The sequence below is a fragment of the Poecilia latipinna genome, unplaced genomic scaffold, assembly GCF_001443285.1.
Source record: "Poecilia latipinna isolate Pla-1442-1.1 unplaced genomic scaffold, P_latipinna-1.0 Scaffold651, whole genome shotgun sequence".
Taxonomy (NCBI): domain Eukaryota; kingdom Metazoa; phylum Chordata; class Actinopteri; order Cyprinodontiformes; family Poeciliidae; genus Poecilia; species Poecilia latipinna.
In genome coordinates this window covers 226,702-249,193 of record NW_015113267.1, presented here as the reverse complement: position 1 = coordinate 249,193, position 22,492 = coordinate 226,702, and the positions used below count along the sequence as shown (strand labels likewise).

The following is a 22,492-nucleotide window of genomic DNA, read 5'->3' as shown; positions in this document are numbered from 1 at the left end:
TTGTAGCTGCAGGCTTGGCAGAACAGCACAGCCGCTTGAATCCCTCAGCTACAGCCTTTTCTCTTTTGTTTTTCTGTCTCTCTCCTACGCGCCTCTTCGTAGCGAGATGCTGTGAATAGTGTCGGTTGTTTCTTCCTATATATTCAAATAATAAAAACCTCTCTTCCCTCGCTGGGAACATGATTATCTCTCAGGAAAAGCAGCGCCTCCCTGTAGTTTTATCTAGAGAGTAATAAAACTTGTTTATGAAATTTTCGAACAGAGGTCTGGGAGTTTTATGGTTTCTGGTAGTATATTTTAAAGGCAAGAGAATAAACCCACAAACGGAGGCTGGGGAGCTAAATCCTCCTGTTTGACTGCTGTTGCATACAGCGTGATAATAAAAAGCTCAATGCATGAGTTAATATTGCGCTCATCAACATAACGGTTTTGTGGCGTCATAGTTGTTGTACTTCAGCTGAAATAGTCGGTGTTCTCAGTTGTACTTAGTTCTGCATTTATATTTGAGATGCTCGTCTTTTATCGCCCCTTCATGCTGCATTATTAAAGATGTGACACAACAGCCACCGTTGTTTCTGTGTGCAGATTTTTAAAAACAAAGCTGTGAAACGGACTCTCAGCGTAAAACAGTGAGTCAATTCTCACTATGCTGCACAAGCCTGGATGAAAATATAGATTTCTTACTTTTCAAGCTGTCGAGTCAGTAATTTGACTCTGCTAAACTTTATTTTCTCACTCTTACGCCTTAATATTTGTAGGTTGTTTTGTGGAACTTGATTCCAGATTGGTGAAAAATGTTTTTGTGCAGCATATCTAAAATATCCTACAGAAAATGCAGCTTGGGGAACTCAATATCCAGGTGGCTTTTCCAAAGCAGCCATATTCATTTTCCTTGCCACTGATTGGCTGTAAAACATAGAGCAGAGATAAGAAAGCCTTTTGAAGTTGGCTTTTCCAGTAGAGTAAATGCATATTAATGCAGTTGGTGTTTGAACTACTAAACTAGGCGGTTTAAGCATTTTAAGAGCCTGTGTTTAAACAAATACCTGCACAGGTTTTTCTGTGCAAATGAGTGTGCAGGTAAACTACCCTAAAGGTTTATCACATCTGACGGACAGCAAACACGGCCCCAACAAGAGAACTACGGGTTGAAACAGTGCAGAGGATCTTAAAACTCCTCCAGGAAGGAGGATCGACGTGAAATACAGCAAAAGATACTGATTTCTAGTCAGCTGCGTCTTAAATCCTGAAGAAGTGCAAACAAGAGGAAGGTTGTCGCAGGAAAACATCACAGTGGACCAAGGAAGGCATCAGAGAGTCGGGACAGAAAACTGAAAGCAGCAGAGGAAATGCACAAGAACAGAAATGGAGGTAAATTGAGCAGGAAGAACGCTCAGTGTTTATGACCGAACTGCAGGAAGAGGCATCTGCATACAGAAAAGCCAAACTAGATCCATCATTAACTCAGAAATAGAAGAAAACAAGTTTTCTCTGTGCTGAAGGGAAGCAGTTTTGGTCTGTGGGGTTCAGTGATGAATCGGCATCAGTTGATGCTGGAGTCCATGTTTGGTGAACTTTCAGTAAACTGCAGATGATAAAATTAGACAGTCATAAACGTGGTGAGCTTTGATTGTTGCATGTTTTCTATCTGGGGATCAAAAAAGTGTTGAAACGATTAACATTTTCTGAGAATATCTTAAAGCTAAAAGGAGCTTCTGAATGAAGTGTGTGTGTTTGCTGCGTCCAATCTAAATCTGACATTTTGACTTTGTGGAAATAAAATAGTAAGAAATCCTATCTGACATGTCTGGCTGTCAGAGAGGAAGTGAAGCGTCGTCATCGTGGATTTGCCGTTTGTTTATTTTCATTTTGATATTCAGAATAAAACAAACATAATAAATATAGGAGTAATTCTCGAGATTAAATTTAAAGAAAGTTAATTATTTTAGTTATCTGATCAGCTGGTCAGTAGTTTTAAAACTTTACTTCCTGAATAAGAGTGTTTGGTGTGATGTGTTTGTTCTTTTTTTTTGTTTTTTTTTGTTTTGTATTTTGGCATATGATGGAAAAATATAGGAGCTTTTTTCTCATCTAAGTATCAGTGTGCAGCAACATGTGGGGGAGGGGTAGTCAGAAGAGAAAACTACAGACTTTCTCTTGTCTCTTCAAACAGACTTTTAACTGCAGGAACAAGATGAAGATGAAGAATATTCACACTTTTTTAAAGCCGTTGATCTTTAAGACTCTTTTTCGAGTTTGTCTGCAGACTCAGCTGGATTTCCTCGGAGATGCGTTTAAAAAATATATACAGAAAATACTCAGCTGTTTTGATGCTGATGCATAAAAAAGAAAAAGTACCATAAACTTATGATCCTACCTTCACTTTTCTTGGTCTAAACTTTGTGTAGGAATTTTAGTTTTGTCTTGTTATGCTTCTCTTTATCAAAATTGTGTGTTTTTTTTCTTCTTTAGGTGAAAAATAACCTAAATAAATCTGATTGACAGAGATGCATGGATGCAAAAGGCCACAGCCAGGATTAACGGCATTAATTAAAGACGGTGAATTAAACATTAAAGCGAGCGGCTGGATCAGGCTCCGTCTGTAATGCTGTAAATAAAATCTCGTCTGTAGTTCTGTGTCTTGTTTAGGAGCTGCTGCCCTGACTGGCGCGTTTGTTTTATTCATACAATCCCATTGATTTTTCGAGCCGGTCCTCCTCTCTGATGGCGCTGCTCCTGTAATGAGATCAGCGAGGTTTGTTTATCGCTAAACTTCTCGTGGAAGCGGACAGATCCCCGAGTTATTCCAGGTCACTGAATCGGCTCAACCGGTTCCTTTGAATCGCAGGCGTCCTGTGGCGATTGTTTGCATATTCGTCCTAAAGCTCCTGAAGCGACGTTGTTCTGTTCGGGCGCGAGGCATACGAGCTTAGAAACTGCTCTCGATCCGACGCCGGGCGGGTTCTCAGGGACTCACCGTCGTTATCGCTGAGCTCTGCGTGTGTGAAAACAGCTTTTATTCACGAGCAAACCGTTTATTTTGCGCTACCTCTTTACTTTGGTTTGTTAAATACTTATTATTTAAAGCAGCTCCAATAATTACAAATCCTTTCACACAGCTTTCTGCTTTTCTTCTTTCTAATCCCTCTTTTCTTTTTCTTTGTCACCCTCATTTCTCTCTTTAGCCTCAACTTTCAACCTCTAACGGCAATTAAGTGCAGCCCAACCACAATAATTACAAGGCCATACAGCAACAAATCAAGTAATGAGGAAAACAATTACTTATCTCTCCCCTCTGTTTTTCTCTCATCCACTCATTCTCCCTTTTTGTTAATGCAGATTTAAATCGGCTCCATGGTTATTCTGCAGCAAACAGAAATTAAATGTAATTAATTTCACCAGCTGACGTTCTCTGTTCTGTGTGTTTGTCTGCAGTGGTTGTCGGGATTAAAATGAGGTTTTGTGAAGCTGCGGTTTGTTTACCAATGTACAGATGGAGTATGTTTTGTTTGAACTTCAAATGAAGCATTCTTCTCTAATAAATGCACCCTTTCATACGGCTAAAGTGCAAAACAGGAGCATGATTTCTCTCTGATGTTGTTTTATACACAGTGAGCTGTTTTTGTGTTTGATTTGATGGAAGAAATGTTTAAAATAGTCCCTGTAAGCAGATTTTAATGGAACAGATTCAGGTCCAGCGTTCTGGGTCATGATCTGGTGCTTTTATTTGACCATTATCTGCTGCTGGTGTTGCAGCCAATAGTAATAAAACACACAGGTAGTGGCCTTTGTGCTGTTGTGGTTTTGCCACATGTTCATGTTGTGATGGGAATATTTGCCGCCTTAAGATATTTTAATATTAGTTTTAAACATTAATCTGCTTCTTGTGAGTTAAACGTTAGTAAATAAGCTTGGAAGTGAATTTATTTAGCAACAAAATTACTTGGTAACATGATTTAACAGCCTTTCTGCCATGAATTATTAACTATTATTTGTGAAAGCATCATACCGCTGTCTTTGTAGGTGAAATTATATGACACAAAAAATTTAAGAGCTTATTAGATTGCTTGTAAAGTGTAGTAACAAAGTTAGCATGGCTAGCTGCATCAGCTGCTTGTACTTTCTACATGTTCACCCTGAGAGATAATAAAATAATTAACTTTTGCATTAAAATTGAGATAATTGTTTTCTAAACTACCAAGTTTCATTAGTTCTTGGCACAGTGAGCATTGCTGACAGAATCGGTCTGTACATGTGTATATTTTCAGACATTAAGTCCAAATTTGACAAATTGTGAAAATTAAGTGGACGTATAACACTTGAGTGCAATAAATTCAATTAGCATATGATGGTTTTTAATGAGTCAAATTAGCATTGAGCTAGCTTTGCTAATTTTAACAGCAGATAAGGTAAAATATGAGTAAATCCTGTTTTTAGTCGGCTTTCAGCAGTAAAAGTAATGAAGATGTGATTTAATCTTTTTCTACTATAATTATAATTTATTTAAAAATAAATTTGTGGAACATGAGTGAAGTGAAAACTTATTTTAGAGTAACTAAATCAAAAACGTAACGTTTTCTAAATTATTTACAGGAACTTTCATTTAGGTAGTACATAGATATACTAGATCGTAATTTTTTAATAATGGGTGATAGTTTTTAAATCATTAGCACAGTTGTAGCTAAATAAACATACTAAAGGGAGATTTTTGTTTAGGTTTAAACTATTTTTATTTGTGTGATTCGCAAGATTAGCTTTTCTTACTATGACAGAAGTTTTGCTGTCAGTCTTCCAATATTTCTAAATCCTTTATACTCTTCCAGGTAATGGTTTAAAGTTCAAAAGAATAAAATAAAACTTGTATTATCCAGCCTTCCTGTTGCTTCAGAAGATGCTTGTTTTGTAATGTAGCAGTTTTTCACATCATAAACTATTTGGTGGGCGAATCCTCCGCCAGTATCTGCTGCAAGAGTGAGACTGAAATCAGTTCCAGCTGTTTAAAGCCATCTTGGCGTCTTCTGTTGTTTTTCCAGACCAACATCCCGTTCCTCCAGAATGTCCTGTCCAACAACCAGTTCCTGCACTCCACCGTGGACACCCAGTTCATCGACGAGAACCCAGAACTGTTCAACCTCAAACCCACTCAGAACCGAGCCCAGAAGCTGCTGCACTACCTCGGTCAGTGTGATAATCGCCTCCTGATCAAACCAGGACATCACAGTCTTCCTGATCGGGATTGTGCGCTTGCTGTGTAGTTCATGCGGTCAAACTGCAGAGCGACGGCGGGTTTCTATAAGCACAAATTGAAGGTTAATAACTCGCTGTGCGTCTGGAGCAAAGCCATCGGTTGGTGATTGCTTCTGTGACTTCAGAGTTGTGAAATGTATTAACGTTCAAGAGCTAAAGGCATGATTTCTTTTCAGACTCGTAGATGAGAGATTTTCATATTTTCTAAGCAAAAAGTAAGACCTGATTTACAAAAACAAATCAATGGTATAAATAAATGCCTTGCAGCAAGCCTTGGGTCGTAAGAGAATTCAATATTTGTGCTGAATACTTCAAACCTACAAAAGGAAAGAGAAATGGTAATGTTATTTGTTTCTGTGCTTTGTGTTGCCGTGCATTTGACATGTTTCACTTATTTTGGTGTCCAGGTCATGTGATGGTTAATGGACCGACCACACCTATTCCAGTCAAGGCGAAGCCCTCCTCCACCGACCCGGTCGTCCCGGCCGTCACCATGGGTACGTCGGTCACATCTCCCCTAATGACGATGTATAGTTAATGAAATATATTTATAACGTGCCGCAACGCAAGACGGTGTCACTGAATCATAAACAATGGCTTCGCAGTGAATCATCCCTGTTGAATTATTTACATTTTCTCTGCGGAAGAAAAGAAAGATGTGCTGGAAGAGAGAGAGCGAGGGGCTTTCGCTCTCCAGAGGCCACCAGAGCTAAAAATTTAAACAACGTAGATCTACGTTGGAGGAAAAGCACCCACCAAAAGACAAATGGGTTTGTCGAGCCGTCCGATAGCTGCAGGCGGAGAGGCGCCTTCCTGAACAGCCCGGTTCGCTCTCTGGGAGGGGAAGGGTTTCAGCCCTCAGTGCTCCGCTGAGCAGTGATCACAGCTCTTTGTTCGCCAAGGCAGAAGTTCTCCACTTTCCTTCCTCCTCTGCACAGCTGACATCTTGGAGGGGAAGAGACGGCGAGCTTGCTGCGCTCTTTGAGCTACTTAAAAACTCTGGAGTGCAGCGCTGAGGGTTTTCTTCCCTCCTTCTCAAAGCCAACCACAAAATCTTTTATTATGCCACAGTTGTGCAATGTTCATTGTGGAGACATTGACTATTCTTTTAGTGGTTTAATCAATGTTTGTGCAAGGTCTTCCAGAGTTTGTTCTTTTGTATAAATATTAACACAAAGAAAAATACCTGCTGTAAAAATCAGTAAAAAGAAATGCAGTAAAGATCTGATGCACCTGAACTGATCTAAAGTATTGGGAAAAAATTATATTTGATTTCTTTTAAGTAAATACCAAATGGCCCATTTTGAATTTGGTGAAATAAACAGAACCATAGTTTGGAGTTTAGGTCTTTTACATACTTTTAAGTTTTCATTTTAAGTCTCCACTGGAACCTCAGAGTTGTGTATGCCTGCATTTGTGTTATTACAACCACATAACACAATCTGCTGTAATATTTTCTAAATTTCCACATATGTTGGGGGTATTGAGACACTTTATATGTATCTATAGGATTGCAAAGTCAGGCTTTGTGTTTGCTAGAAGTTGCATATATATTCAAAAAGGTTGAGAAAAGTAAACATCTCAGAGGTCACCATGCAATATTATTTTCTTTTACCTGCAAGAGTAGAAGGAGGGCCTCGATATACCTGAGTTGATTTTCCCTCTGCCGCCATATTGGATTTAACAAACCATTTCTTGCAGTTCCAGTGGATGGCCAGTAGTTGGCAGTGTTGTACGATGCATTAGTGTCCACTTCAGTGGTTTGTGTTCATTTATAGCACAAAAATCCACAAGAAAATGGCTTTTAGATGGCTGTTAGCTGCAGTGGAAGGATTTTAATATCCAATTAGCATCACTAACTGTAACAGCAGCTGTATTTTCTAGATGTTGCATAAATAAAAGACTATGTTTAAAAAAAATACCAAAAAGATGAGTTTACAGTTTGGATTACGTTTTTAAAACTCCTTAAAAACCCTTATTTGTGGTTACCAAATGTTTCACTGCTGGGTTTGGTAACCGTCTAGAGTTCAACCTCGTCTCGTTCAGCAGGTTGACAACACGTCAAAAGGCTACATATTGCATGATGTTAAGTTTTAAAGCTCCAAAGACTACAATAAAACAATCTTTATTTATTTTGGTTTGCTGCAGTTTACAAGTCAGGTACACAACAGAGTGACGGGTTGATGAGAGAGATGCATTTTTCTCTACGCCTCTAAAAGCGTCCATATTCAGGAAACTGAAAGGAAGGACCTTTGGGATTTCTCACCTGGATATTGATGCTGTTTTCTGTCTTTTTGGTCCCTGAGAGAAAAATTGTTCAAGCAAGGAAACCAACAAACTGTTTTTCTTGAAAACAAGCATTATTGTTATTTTTCCCCTCATTATTTTACAATATGACTCAACAGAAGTGTTTTTGTTGCTGTTGGCACATGCAGCAAGTCCTTGTGGACCCTGGCGGACCGGTACAGATGATGAAATTTCCATCTTAAAGACTTTGTGGTTGTTTGTTGGACTTAAACTGGCTTATCAAAAAGAAATCCTTTGAATGGGTCAAGGCACTGCTGAAATCCTCCAAAAAATCTCTTAAGAAAACATGAAGAAGTCTTTAAAGTTTGTCTCAAGTTCCAGATTGTCGCATTTAGTTGTGATATTTTCAGCATTCGTTGGGCTTTATTTTGTCCTGCAGTTTGAAATAAATTCAAACATCTGCCCGTTTGGTGGATGCCTGCATCGACACGCACCATAATCATGAACTGACTGATTGTATCTGACATCTAAAAACACGCTCAGTGGACGAGACGGGATCGTTTCCCATGTTTGTGTTTCCGCTGGGTGTTTTTCTCTCATCTTGGACATGCAGGTTATTTCTGGTGTTTAAAGCATTTATTGCCCGTCTCACTTGTTGCATGAAACACACACACACACAGGAACAAATTAAAGACACTCGAGGTGTAATGGATACAGTATGAACAAACAGGACGTCGTCAGCGTTGTGCACAAACCCCCCACTCACCTACTGTAAGCAGCTGATGAGGCAGCGGTATGCAGCACAGGCGGCGCTCACAGGCGTACCTAAAGCCTGGTAATGAGATTTGTAATGTGCTTATATCCCTTCTTTCATTTGACGGAGGGATTGGGAGAAGAGAGGGATTAGGCCTGTATTATCACACTCTGTCTAGAGAGGCGTGGAGGGAGGGAAGGACAGGGACATGGAAGGAGAAATGGACTATCAGACGGCAGCGTTTAATCTGTGGAGAAAAATGGTCCAGTGGAGCTGGAATGGATCAATTCACCAAGAGATGTGCGGTGAAATTGTTTTCATGTCGACAGTTTATCATGTTACAACCATAACTTTCTGTTTTATTTTTTATTTTTTTTAAATGTGCGTAACTGAGTCGGTAGTTTCTAGAACCACCTTTCATTGCAATTACTTAGATTTTTGGAGGCACATCTCTTCTAGCTTTCATGTCTAGAGACTTTGCAAAAAGCTCAAACTTTGACCAGATAATTTCTCAGCAAATCTGAATTTTCAAGCTTTGCGACAGATTTTCAATTGGTTTTAGATCTGAACTTTGACTAGGCCAATCTAGCACATTGAAAAACATTGATGTAAGCCACTCCATTGCCTCGGTCTCGAGTGTTTTCCTCCATTGTTGTTCTGTATTTAGCTCCATCCACTCTGACCAACTTGCATGCCATTGCTGATAAAATGTACGCCCACAGCATAAAGCTGCCACCGCCATGTTTCAGACATTGTCTTGTCTGATCAGAGCTCATTCTTTGTTTGCTGTTTACACTTTATAAAAACCTAAAAATGAAATTAGACTACAGTCAAAACATAAATGGCAAATGAAAAACATGAGAGAAAAATCTAACAATTATCAAAAACATATGACAGTACTTGTCAAAATAAAGCATAAGTGGAAAAACGTATCATGACATAAACATTTTATGTAATTTTATTTTAATGTTTATTGTTTTTATTGTTTTTTTGTTTTTGTTTTAAAGATAATAAATTCTGGTAGTTTCCCGTTTTATCCACAGTTTTCGCTCCGCCTCGTTTATTACTATGCGGCTACTCAACAGGTCGTTGCTAGGTAACGATAGAATGAGGGAGTTGCTAGGTAACCAAAGAGTGAGTTGCTAGGTAACCAAAGAGTGAGTGAGTCAGTTGATTCCACTAAACGTGCTTAGCTGTCTTTGATAGGCTGAGCAGCTAAACCTTTTCCTCTGCCTACATCTCCCAGAATGCTGTGCTGTTCAGATGTATTATCTATTGATATTGATTGGGATATGTATTATTGATTTATTGATACGCCTGCGTAAGCTGAAGGATAAGCCATAGAATAAAACCTGAAAGCTTCTGTTTTACAGCTAACAATGAATTAATTTGTAGTTTTTGTTAGACAATCACATGCCTTACTATTTCTGATTTATCTGTTTTAACATTTTCCACTTTGGATTAAGTGTTAAACCGAGTCTCTGTCAGCATAACTTTCAACCTGTGAATGTTTTCTTCAGTGCTACCGGTGCAACCTGGCCTGTTTAAATTTAAGCCTTAAGCAAGCAGGCGAACTCTAAGCAGCTGCAAATTCGCTTTTACCTTGGGCTTGGATTAACGTTTGGGAAAAAATATATCATGCCTTCAAAAATAGAGATCGGGGATAAATTACAAGAAACACCTTTATCCCTTTGAGAAGATTAGGAATGATGACTTCAGTGCTACGTTTTCCTTACAGATCTTGTTTAATACTCAACGTTCATTTCATTCGAAGCAGGATTTGTGATCTGAAACGTTCCCTCGGTAGCTTGATGACTTGAGGTTTATAGATGTTGTTCCTGCACACCACCTTTGAATTATTGTCGGGGTTTATTTAATGGAGAGCATCTCCAGGTTAATCACCAGAGGTCTTGAAGCCAACTTTGGCAAAAACTGACTAATAAAAATGAACCACTGCTTTCCTCGCCTGCTATTTAATGCACCGTTTCCATTTTTACGAAGGTGCAGATTGAATTAACCTATTTTTCTGGTTATCTGTGCCTTTGTAGTTCCGGATCCTTTTTTTTTCTGCTTTCTTCAAACACTTGCTTTGGCTTTGTGCTGCTTTTTTTATTTATTTTCTTCAGTCCAAACATTGTCGGTAAATCTTAAAAAGGAGTCGGTTTCAGGCTTTGCTTTCTGAAATCTAAGTCTACTGATTCATACTCACTTTAGTTGTTTTTTTCCTCTCTTCCGCACCTCCCATTGCGGGAAAAGGTTTTCCCCAGGTCAGCTCTAGCAGCTAAGGAGAATTATTTAATATATTTGGTAATACAGCGCCCCTGTGTAGCTTATTTTAACAAACTATCTCAATGTATCTGACTTTAGCAAAGAATTAGTTACCGTATTTTTCGGACTATAAGCCGCCGCTTTTTCCCCAGCTTTGAACCATGCGGCTTATTGCCTGGTGCCGCTTTTCTGTGGATTTTTCTTCAACCACCAGGGGGCGCTTTTGCATGAAGTGACTCATTGGAAGTCAAAATTGGAAATCAAAGAAGAAAGTGCTAATTTTCGGCACATGCTAGCAGCAGGCACGACGGAGAAATTTCTTCAAACTCATATGATGCACCTTTTAAGTTGAAGGCATCGATCTGGCAGTACAGGAGGGAAACAGAGCCGCTGCACGTAAACTCAGCGGTATGACTTATATATGTACGTTTCCAGGGTTTTTTTTTTATTGTAGCTGCAGCTTATAGTATTGTGCGCTCTATAGTCCGGAAAATATGCTACCCAAAATGCGCTCAAATTCAAAGAGACGTCATTCATTAGGAGTTATTGTCACTCCAAATGCTCCAGAATGCGTGAGGTCTGTGTTTTATTTTCTCTGGGCGTTGTGGAGCTGCAGCGTGTGGAGACCAGCAGACAGGTGAGGAATGTCAGGAAGTGAAATGAGCGCAGAGCAACAGAGGGAGTGAGAGTCGGAGAGGCTTTCAATGGAAATGAGACGAGATGTTTGTGTGCAAGTGGGTCAGTTGTCATGTACAGCGACCTTGTGGGACTTGTTTCTTTTCACTATGTGTTGTATTTTGTTTAATGCAACATATAAATTCACTCCATTACTGATGTTTTCTGGGATGCTGTCAAATATAGAGATCATTGTATGCGAAGGCACTGCAGTCCCAGAGCATATGAACCCTTTTCTTCTTTATTGCGCCGAGACAGAAGTGCCATGCAGACACGAGTGGTGACACAGAACGAAATTACATGAATGAGAATTAATCAATGTACCTGCACGTTTCCTCCAAGGACACTTGTATTCTTGATGGGTTCGCCTGTTTCTATTAGCAGCAGGACAGCTTCAGAGCTCACCAAACCTGTCAGTGGGCTTGTTTTCAGAGAGAGGATACAACGTAAAAGACAAAACCAGTCTATGTGCACCGTAACGATACCGCTTATCGGTTCCGGTAACGTGTGACATATTTCCAAGATGCTGTATTTTTACACTCCCCCTGTCACTTTGATTGAGAAAATGTCCAAGATGGCGTCAGAAGCATTGAAAAATATGGATCTATTTCACAAAGTTGCAACACGTTCAGAAATTTAATAACAATAAAAGGGAGAAATACTGCCAGCATCCTAAAACAGTTGGCAGTTAACAGTCACATAGAAAAGCAGCGGATTTATATGAATGTAAAGTGCTTGATATGTTGCTTAGCAACACCGTTGACTCTCGAGGGCGGGGAGAGCTTATGTTACGCAACGCGTTTCGCGCATCTGGTTTACGTTCAAAGTCAATGTGGAGGCACATTTCGTGTCTAGCTTGGCGCGATTTGAAGCGTTTGGAGTGTTTGAGAATTTGAGGCGCTAAGCGTCTGACAAATAGACCGGAAACGGGAAATGACAGCTGGAGCGATTTTGACGCCCTCGACGAGCCTCCACATAGATTTTGAATGTAAACCTGATGCGTGAAACGTCAGATGTGCGTAATGGATTTGGTGTGAACGCACCATTGGAGCTCAGAGTTTATCTCCAATTTCAATGAGAACTGATATGACAATCGATAAGGAATTGAATCAGTTGATTAAGTCCGATCAATTCCCATCTCTAGCTGTTTGGACGCATCACCACTTCTGCTGCATCTTACAGGAGAAACAGATCCGTATCCTGACTTCAGCTTTCAGATGCAGGCATGTTGGTCATGTCTGCTGTTTGTTTTAAAAGCTGAACTGTAATGAACTGGAAATGTTGGGATTTCTCACGGGAACTCAAGTGAAGTTTTTGTTTCCCTCTGCAGAAGCTTTTAGCTGTTCAGCGTCGTATGCGAGCGTTGGAAGCTCGCTAGAAATGGTCGGTCAGCGTTCAACGGTTCCCATCCCGGCTTTCCTCAGGGAACGGATCCTGCTTTTTTCATAATGGATGGGATGTGGTTCACTTCTTGTATCCATTTGCTATACATCGCTTTAAAACAAACACAAAGAAAAACATCTGTATTTACTGGTATTTCTGGTATCCAGATGATGAAATTTATTCATTTGGTGTTCCTGCAGCTTTATGGCGATGCTTGAATCCCACAGTAAAAAAAGAGAAACATGAGTTTTATCAGGTGGAAATTTGTTTTGGTTGTTTTACTGTGGGGAAAAAATTACTACATAATTGACGGTGTTGTCCTGAATGTTTGGTGAGCAACGCTATGCTAAATGTGAGCAACATTTAGCCCCCGGTATCTGGAGGTAAATTTAAATTTGTTCTATCCCAAATATTTAGTCCTTTATATGCTTCTTAACGTTGAAACTTAACGTTTACATAAAGTGTATAAGAAGACGTATCGCTGTTTTTTTTTTTTCTCGCTGACATTTCAGATTAAACGTTTTCTATTTTAGGTCAGTTGGGATAACCAGTATTTGTATTTGGAAAATAAAACATTTAATAGACTTGATGTGGGTCAAACATTTATGATGGTCACTGCAAAACATTGACTTGACTCTCTTTAAACCATTATGTAGCTAATTAGATTATGTTTGTGATCAAACTCAGGAAATGTGGGCTTTCCAAAATAGTTGAAACAACACAGAATCAAAATCTGTAGCTTTCAAAAAATCCCAGAGGGAACAAAATTGAAGAATCAATCCTGGCTAGTTTGATTTGTTTGAATGTTGAATATTTCTCACTGAAAAACGCCAATACTGGTTGATATGAAGATATTTAGGATTATATTACCTGCTGAAAGTGAAAAATCTCCTCAAACCTGAGCCGACCATTATTATGTTGTTTTAAATAATAATTTGTGTTGGATAGTTCTCAAAACTGTGATTAATTAGAAATTATATAAAAAAAAATAATGTTAAAAGCTCAGATTTAGTGACGTTACATCTTAAAGCTGTGAAGTTACTGGCGTTTCCAGATGTATAAAATCTAAAGGAACACATTCGTGTGAAAGAATAATGAGTTGAAACCAGTTTTCTGAAACATTTGTCAGTTTCTGATGTTTCTGAGCTGAGGTGCAGAGAGAATTACCGTCAGAAGCAGCTTGGTTCTTCTAAGATTTGCAGGAATCAGTCGTGACGGATGTGATCCATCTTGCGAGCCTTAAGACTTTCTGCTTGAGGCCTAAACACAAAAGGTCCGACTTATCACCTTCCTAGTGAGTGAGTCACTGCTGGGCTTCAGGGGCTCAAATGAACAACAATACTCCATCACACACAGCCCACCGCTGCTCGAGCAGAAATAGGTTTCAGGGAAAATGGCATTTATGCATGCACCGTTCTTCATTTTAAATTAGGATTTAATGACATGAATATCTGCGCTCTGTTTAAATGTTTAATTCTGGAGTAATTGCACTGCATATATTCAATTTGTCAGATTAGAGGAACATTTTGGAAATAATTTTTAAGGAAGTGTTAAACATGCTTTTTATTGAGTGAATATTTCTGTATTTAAATGTTTTTAAATTTTTATTGGACTGTAATTTTCTAATCTTAAAAACAGTGTCATTTGGTTTTAGTCAGAAAATTATAACAGAAATGAAGGCTAGAAAACATCAATGTGTAAATAATCTACATATGTTTCCTGTATTGAGCACAGTTACTGAAATAAATTAACTTTTCAACACTATTCTAATATAGAATAACTGTTTCTTTATGTATCCATGTACAGAAATGTCTGAGATTTCTTTAAATTAAATCTGGGTACAAAGGCAACAACACAACAACAACAACAACAAAAACAGTTACATCTATTTAAAAAAATACTACAAAAGCTATTCAACACAATAAAGCTAAGTACAGAAAAAAATCAATGTTTTGTTTCGTTAAAATGAACCTAAACTGCTCTGGAAGTTTGATATTTTTCTGTTAAAATTAACTACTTCTTTCTCCACATTCTTACTCAAAATGAGGAATTTGTGAGAAATACATTTTAATGTGTTGGACTTCTTTAGAAACTTAAATAACTTTTCCTCCCAGATGAAATTTGATCAACTAACTGTTCTGTAGTAACTGAAGACAGTTTGTGTCCCAACACCACTTGATTTCATTTACCAAAGAAACGGCAGTAAATAAAACGGCTGTTGCTTTGATTTAGTAATTTGGTCTGAAATTCAGGAGTCCAGAGTTTCAGACTCTGGAGACGGGAAGGAACGATATAACTGTTGTAATTTATTGACTTGCAGCTGTGCATAAAGTGTGATCCTGGCACAGACACTGGCAGCTAAATTTATTAGTTGGCAGCAATAAATTATGATTCAAACGTAACTGCGGAACAATATATTCCTCTATATAGATTTTGTTGGTACGTTTAAATCCATAAATGAAGTTAAGAGACCAGTTTCTCTGATTTTACTCTTTATAGGCATGTTTGAGTAAAATAAACATTGTTCTTTTATTCTATGAACTACTGACTGAACTACTGCAGAAAATGAGAAACGATCTAAATAACGAAAAAGCTGCAGCGCTTCCAGACCTCAAATAATGTGAAGAAAACAATTTCATATTAAATTAAAAACAACAATGCTAATGTTTTAACTCAGGAAGAGTTCAGAAATCAACATTTGGTGGAATAACCAGGAGGTTTTCAGTGCAGCGGGATCTTAGTTTTTAATTTTTTCCTTCAAAAATACAAATTTTAAGAACTAAAATCTTCATTTTGTGAGAGAGTTGCAGTGCGCTTTGGCAGCAGCGCAGTTCGCTTATTCCCTGTGCCTTTTCTACGCCAATGGATCTATTGGTGAAGAATAAACTGGATTGATTTCTATTGATTTTGGATCAACTTTTGATTCTAGAACTGCCAGTGAAATGGACCAGTTCCTAAACTGCCTTAAGATATATATATATATATATATATATACACGTACGTAGTAATTTGGCTGCATTTTAATGAACTGTATTGAATTAGCATGAAGAAAATCACAAAGGAAAGCGGATTTATCAGTCACTTTGTTCAGCAGATGGCAGGATGAGCTGTTCTTTTAAACTCTTCTAAGGAATTGCTGCGGGCTTCTGCATCCGTCTGTCGGGTCGCCTTAGCAGATCTGCAGGGTGGAGACGGAGACTCCAGCCCTGTGAGGAATGTCAAGGACGGAGGGATGGAATGACATTGGAAAGACGGAGCAGAGAAAATGACGTGCGGAGAGAGCGGGTAGGAAGGAAGTGTGAGGTTTTCAGAGTAAATTAGACTGTGTTTATATGTAAGTGGGTCAGTTGGAAAGAGCAGCATCCACATGGGACTTGTATCTGTTTTGCTTCTTTTGTTCTTGGCTCTGTTTGAGGACAAAAGCACTGAAATGTTGACTGATTTCCAGGAAACCTTCACATTCAGAGGGCATTGTAAACTCTGTAGTCCCTGGTCATTGCCTCTCTGTCATAGACCACTCTGGTAGCAAAAAGCAGTTTAGCTAAAAATACTCAAAATTGACGAGCAGAGCTTTGGCTCTGAAACATGTATTGTTTGCTACCATCTTTGTTTAACAGATCTTAATGGGTTTGCATGTGTGTGAGCTTCAGTTCTCATGTCTGAAGCTCATGTTTTATGTGGGTAAATATACTATGCTACGCTCATTTACAGTGAAGATGATTTGTTTTCCCTGACAGACAGGTGGAGGACATTTAAACAGGCAGCTATCACCTCATTAGCTGCTGTAATTGATTGATGATAGTGCTCAGCATAGAAAAGCCAAATTCAGATTCTAGGAAGGTAACGCGTCAGCTTAGGATTTAATTACATGGTAGAAAAGAGAATCAAATTAAAGGGCAGCCATCTTGATGTGCAGTTAAAAACAAAGGTATTTTACATCATTTTAGAGCTGAATAAATGTTGAACACCACTGGACAGAAATAAACTGATATGTAGTTTAGCTTACAGACAATGTAAGGTGCTACTTTGCTAATTTTAGATCTGTGTCGCTAACGTTCCTAACCCTAACCCATTTATTTAGGTTTATAAATGAGCATCTAAGAGCTTAAATATAAAATTAGTTTCACTAACGTGTAGGGATTTGATACTTAGTGAATCTCTAAGCCTTGTCAAAATGCTAACTGCTATCCATTAGCAGTTAGCATGACTTTGTCTGGCTAAATAAGCTTCAGATACCGTCCCAACACTTTAAAATAGATTTTCTTCAAGAATTTGGTACATTAAAAACAAAAGGTAAAAGAAAAGTAATAAGTTTGACAGAATTGCAGTATGTCTGTAGGCTACATGGTAACTGGCTAACTACTATTGGCATCGTTTTATTGGTTCCCTGTTTGTATCTAAAACAGTTAAGCAGATTACACTGCTTTCAGATTATTTAATCTCAATAATTAAAAACATTGTTCTGTGGATATTTTGGGGGGTTAATGCCATCAACATGATGCTAAAGTTAGCATATGGCTCACAGTTTTTTGTTTATTGTTGTTTTCTTGCTGCTAAATGTGAATTAGGCACTCAGTGTATTTTCTCTGAGGATTTCAGTGCTGGTTTTGGTATTAGGACTGTCTTGTTTGAAAACTGCAAGTCTAAGAGAAGTCAAACTATATTCTGCATGTTCTTAAAATTCATACAAAATTATTTAAATAAAGAACCTGAGTGAAGCATGTTGATCCCCTCCTGTATGCCACATTTTCAGCTAACACCTTTATGGGAGAGGTTTTCTCTTGCTCCTCTTGATCTGCAGTCCTTTAGATATATTTCCCTTTCCCAGCACACCTGAGTCAAATTAATGCAATAATCCTTCAGTATTCTATATAACGTGACCATTTATTTAAGTCAGGAAACACTTTGACAGTGAATCCTGAGGACCGTGATTGAAAGCTGCTGCTCTATGGGATTAACCTCGATGCTAAAATACAGTTTTCAGTCTTTTTATGCCTCAACGATTCATGGGTCAGAGTTAAGTGGCCTAACTAACAGCTTTTCATCAACACCACTCTTCTCTGCACGAAGAGTAAAAACCGGCTTCCCACCGGGGAAGATTGAGCATTTGTAGATGCATGAAGTGTGTGTTTACACTGGAACCAACTCCTTTTCACCTGGAACGTATATAGTAGCACATCTGGTCACTTTCTGTTCTCCACTTCATCACACGAGTCACTGAAACCAATCTGAATGTAGTTATAATTGGTAAGTCATGTGCCTCAAGCTTATGGTTGATTAAAATATGGAGAAAAAAACGTAGCAATGTTGGTTTATTTTTAAGATGAAACAGTTGGAATCATTATTATCCTCCATTACTTTGTCATTATCAGCTTGATACTCTGTAAAACTAAATATGCACAGACAGTTCAAATAAATCTGAGTGTTTTATGCTGATTTTACATGTAAGGATTTATAAAATCACTCCCACTAGTCTTTATGTAGGTTGTTAGATATTTCACTTGGTGTATTATTAGAACATTAAATTATTTAACAGTGCCCGTTTGTAAACGGATCGTTCTTTCTGTTTCCTGCCTTGTTCACCTCGGTCCTTCCCTCGCTTCGTTCCGTTTCCCTCTCAGGCGACCCGCCTGTGGGTTTCCGCGACGTCCTGCTGCGCGACGGCCCCGAGGGATTCGCCAAGGCGGTGCGGGCTCACCAGGGTCTGCTGCTAATGGACACCACGTTCAGGGACGCCCACCAGTCGCTCCTGGCGACGAGGGTTCGCACTCACGACCTCAAGAAGATCTCCCCGTTCGTCAGCCACAACTTCAGCAACCTGTTCAGCCTGGAGAACTGGGGAGGTGAGTCGCTTCTGCTGCATGCACATGTGGACGTCAAACTTACTGCTGCAACATTTAAACTCCTTTGTGAAAACTTCTTGTTACATCAGGTTATTGCAAATGTAAGGATCAAAATGCGTTTTATTTTTCAAACACATCTTGTGTTTTCCAGCCACAAAGAATCATTTCATAGCACAATTAACTACGTTACCTTCGGTTGTTCTAAAAACGCTGCATATATCAAATTTGATTTAAAAGTGTTTTGAGTTTGTAGTTTATCTTCTTTAAATTGGGAGTTTCTCTGTTTAAAAACTCCTGCGCTTTCTGAAGCCTTGCCTTCAGGAAGTCATCACAACTTCTCTCCTGTATTAACATCGTTTTTACCTGCATAATGAGCTCAGCAGATGCACAGTTCAATCAGGTGTTTGCTAATTGCTGCTGGCTAGTCTGAAGGAGTGGAGTGGGGGAGTCACTAAGTTTCTGTGAGGCCGAAGCTTAGAAACATGGAGCTGCATTTCAAAAGTGGCTCTTGGTCCACCCAGGCATTTTGAACAGCTGAGTGGTTGCCATGGAGATTTCTCAAAGAAAAAAAACAGATTTTTCTGAAAAGCAATTTAAACAGAGCGATATACAGTACTAAGCAGATCAAACATTACATTAATAAAGAAATGTAACAAAATCAATAAAAACAGTTTTCTGTATGAGCTCACAAACTACTGCAGGTTTGAACAAAATGCTCCACCATTAGTCCTCCAACGGGATAAAGTAACATCTTGGTCAACAGCATCTAATGATGCCATTAGGCCTAAAAGTATCCAGAATCAATCGCTAACATCGTTAAAAACCTTCAAGCGTTGCTGATTCAGCACCAAGTAGACGTTTAAAGGCAGACTGGAAAACTTCCAAAATCCCATTTCTGCTCATAGTCGTTTTTTGTTTTTTTTACCAAATACAAATATTTTTGTATTGCAAAAATATGTTTTTGAAAGGAAACAATCATTTCTAGTGTCTTTGGGAGAAGAAGCTGCTTTAAATACAACAGAAAATGAATATTTTGCATCAAAATCACATCCCTAAACACGAGTTGCTCAAATATAAAAGAACTAATGATCACAATTGTTGTTAAAGTATGATTAAAATAAACTTTAATTATCATTATTATAGTCATTGCATTGACCATGCATGGGACTAAGCATGGTCCCAAAGCGACTTTTACGTCGCTTTGGGACATAAAAGCGACGTAAAAGGAACTGCAGCTCTTTGTTTTTGTTATAGTTTGGAGCCAATTTCTAAACTGGAGCTTTTATTGCTTTACTCGAGTCAGACTGCATCAAGCTACATACTTACAGCTCGAAAACATCGAAGTTGTTCCTTTTTATGCACTTAATGATCATAAAAATACAATTTTCAGTTTGTGAAATGGCGATCCCCTTTTGGAACCAAAAATCGACCAGAGTTTTGGCCTCTGGTCGATTAATCTGAGCTGCAATCTACCGAGTCTGTTCAGATTATTTTTCTAGTAAAGTAAAATTGAAACAGGAAGTAAGAAAAACATTTCAGAAAATTAGGAAAACAATGGATCTGTTCCAGGTTTCACTGATTTAAGTGCAGCTGTTATTTTACACAAAACTGTGAAATTCTCGTCACTGAAAAGCTTCTTTAGTTTTATTCTTTCAACCCAACAAACAGAAAAGTCTTTTCAGTGAGTTTCCACAAAGAAAATGATTATACCTTTCCCCTGCCTTTAGTCATCGCAGAAATTCACTTGTCAATGAAACTTCACAAGGCATGAACAATCCAATCATGTCTGAGCAGAAGATGCAATTACTCTGAAATTGGACAGAAAGAAAACGTGTGCATCAGGTTTGAGCGCCTTTCTTTATAACATGAATTTGGGTTGCTTTGAGCAGGTTTGGGGGAAAAAAAGGGCCGTTTCTCCTGTTTGAACCCACGAACACTTGGGACAAGTTTCCAGATTGAAACATTTAATGTGCAGTAAAAAACTCAGAGGAATTTCTCTTTTATTGTTTCTAAGGCTTTAAGGGAAATGAAAGCGAAGCAACAACCTTTGTTGGTTTGGCTTTTTGTTTCAGTGCTTGACTCAATGTTGGAAAAAACAAAAGATCTTAAAATGCTTGGGATTTAATTTTGCTTTTGGCAGCAGATCATAAAGCACCACTTAGAGCACATGTGTCAAACTCGAGGCCCGTGGGCCAAATCTGGCCCGCCGTAGCTTTTTATGTGGCCCTCTATATTCTAGACTGTGTGCTTAAATATTATTTTATTGGTCAAATCAATGCAGTTTTTATCTGTTTACTGCCAAATTACATCAACCAGTCTCTCCAGTTTCTTGAGAATTATGGTGGAAATTCTCTAAAAATCCACAAATCCACACACTGCTTTTTGTGCATAATTGGGAGTTTATTGCAGATTTTTCTCAAAAACTTTCTTACACTACTAGACAGCTGCGTCAGTCTTAATTATAGTCCATGATCTGTACAGAGAGTAATAAAAAAATAGCATTTACCAACATAAATAAGCGCACATATCTCCAGATTAGTACAACAAACATTTTGATTTTTATTGCAAAAAATCACAAAATAATTGTAAACCTCTGGACTGAAAAGAAGTTCAATATTATTGAACTTTAAGAATTGTTTAATATATTAACAGTTTATGAGCAGGTTTTATCAATACATTCTGGCTCAACCGGCCCTTTATTTAAATGAAAATGAGCTTGACGTCCCTGACTATGTCAGAAGGCAGTTTCACTGCAGTAACTAGGATATTAAAGACATAATCATATTTTTGGAGTTAAATTTGACTTAAATTCATCAATTCTCTTACAAGACTCACCTAAAAAGGATGATTTTAATTCACTTTAGCTTTGGAAAAGCAGTGAGAATAAAACAAATGTTTGAGTGAGTGCTGAGACTGTTAACATCAGTGGAAAATAGCTGAATATGCATCAGGAGAGCCTCACTGTTGTGCATCTCATTACATTTAGTAAACCAGTCCTGAACGGTGGGATTGCTTTGATTAAGGTGGATGAACACCTTTTACAGTCTTCCTCATCTTGCGTCAGAGACCGCATTAAGATGTAGATTCCCATTATTTTGAATCAAGGTGCAACACAACCTGACTGGGCGGATCCTGGATGTGCTTTGTCTCTGGGTTTAAGCTCAGCAGGACGGAGCGATCGCTGAGCCTTTTAAAGGCAGCGCTAAATCTCCCTCTGACCGCAGCACAGTCAGCGGGTTTACTTCACTGATAACAGCCGTTTAGCAGGTTTTTTTACCCCCTCTAATGTTTTTATCTCAGCCTTCGTTGCGATTCAAACAAGAAGTCACTGGAGATGAGTAAACCTTGTAGATTTTTTTAATGTTTGGATTGGATTTTTTTTCCACCAGCCTCACTTTAGGCTTTTACTGCTGCTGAAAAACTGAATTTCAATACTAGATGGATATTACTTTGACAACTTTCACTTAGAGTGGTGCAGCTCTTCTTTTCCCATCGTACTGAAAATGTTGAGTGATGTGAATTACTCCTGAAGCAGTCTCTTCATTGTCTTCTGCTTATCAGACATTCAGCAGCAGTAGAAACGCTTAGAGGAGCGGAAACCCAGAACATCATCTTCTCGGCAACATATAACGTCAATCTATCATTTTAGGGCATATAACGTGTAAAAGGTTGTTTTCACACCTCAGTCTGGTAGATTTGGTTTGATTGGGGACCAAAATTGCAACATTTGTTAGATTTTCATCTGGTGCGGTTTATATTCACACTGCAGTGAGTTAAATAAACCAAACCCACTGAGCAACCTGTTCCCCTCCTCGCCTGTGGTGGCGCTGCATCAAGAACCACTGAAGAAGACATGAGCACAACTCCCGTCTTCACCAAATAAACAAAAATTGAATGGCATCAGATTTCAGTGGTTGTAGGATTTCTGTTTTGTTGGTGTCAAAAGACTACAAGCCATTTCTCCCGCTAGTTCTTGATTCAAACGTTTGTTTTAATTGTGTTTACCCAGAATGCCCTGTGCTATAGTCCACTTCTGGCTTTTAGAGTCCATTTGGCATTCAAATATGCATTCAAA

The 22,492-nt window shown here is 38.5% G+C and overlaps 1 protein-coding gene across 1 annotated transcript in view; it reads left to right on the top strand.

Moving 5' to 3' along the window:
* Positions 1-4,850: 4,850 nt before the first annotated feature.
* Positions 4,851-22,492, top strand: part of pcxb (pyruvate carboxylase b) — a gene marked incomplete at its 5' end in the record, with an annotated part of 83,600 nt that continues 65,958 nt past the window's right edge. Inside the window, 3 exons of the mRNA XM_015043853.1 lie at positions 4,851-5,178; positions 5,655-5,744; positions 18,196-18,417. Of these exons, the coding sequence (XP_014899339.1) occupies positions 4,851-5,178; positions 5,655-5,744; positions 18,196-18,417 (640 nt within the window). The remainder of the gene's footprint in view (positions 5,179-5,654; positions 5,745-18,195; positions 18,418-22,492) is intronic.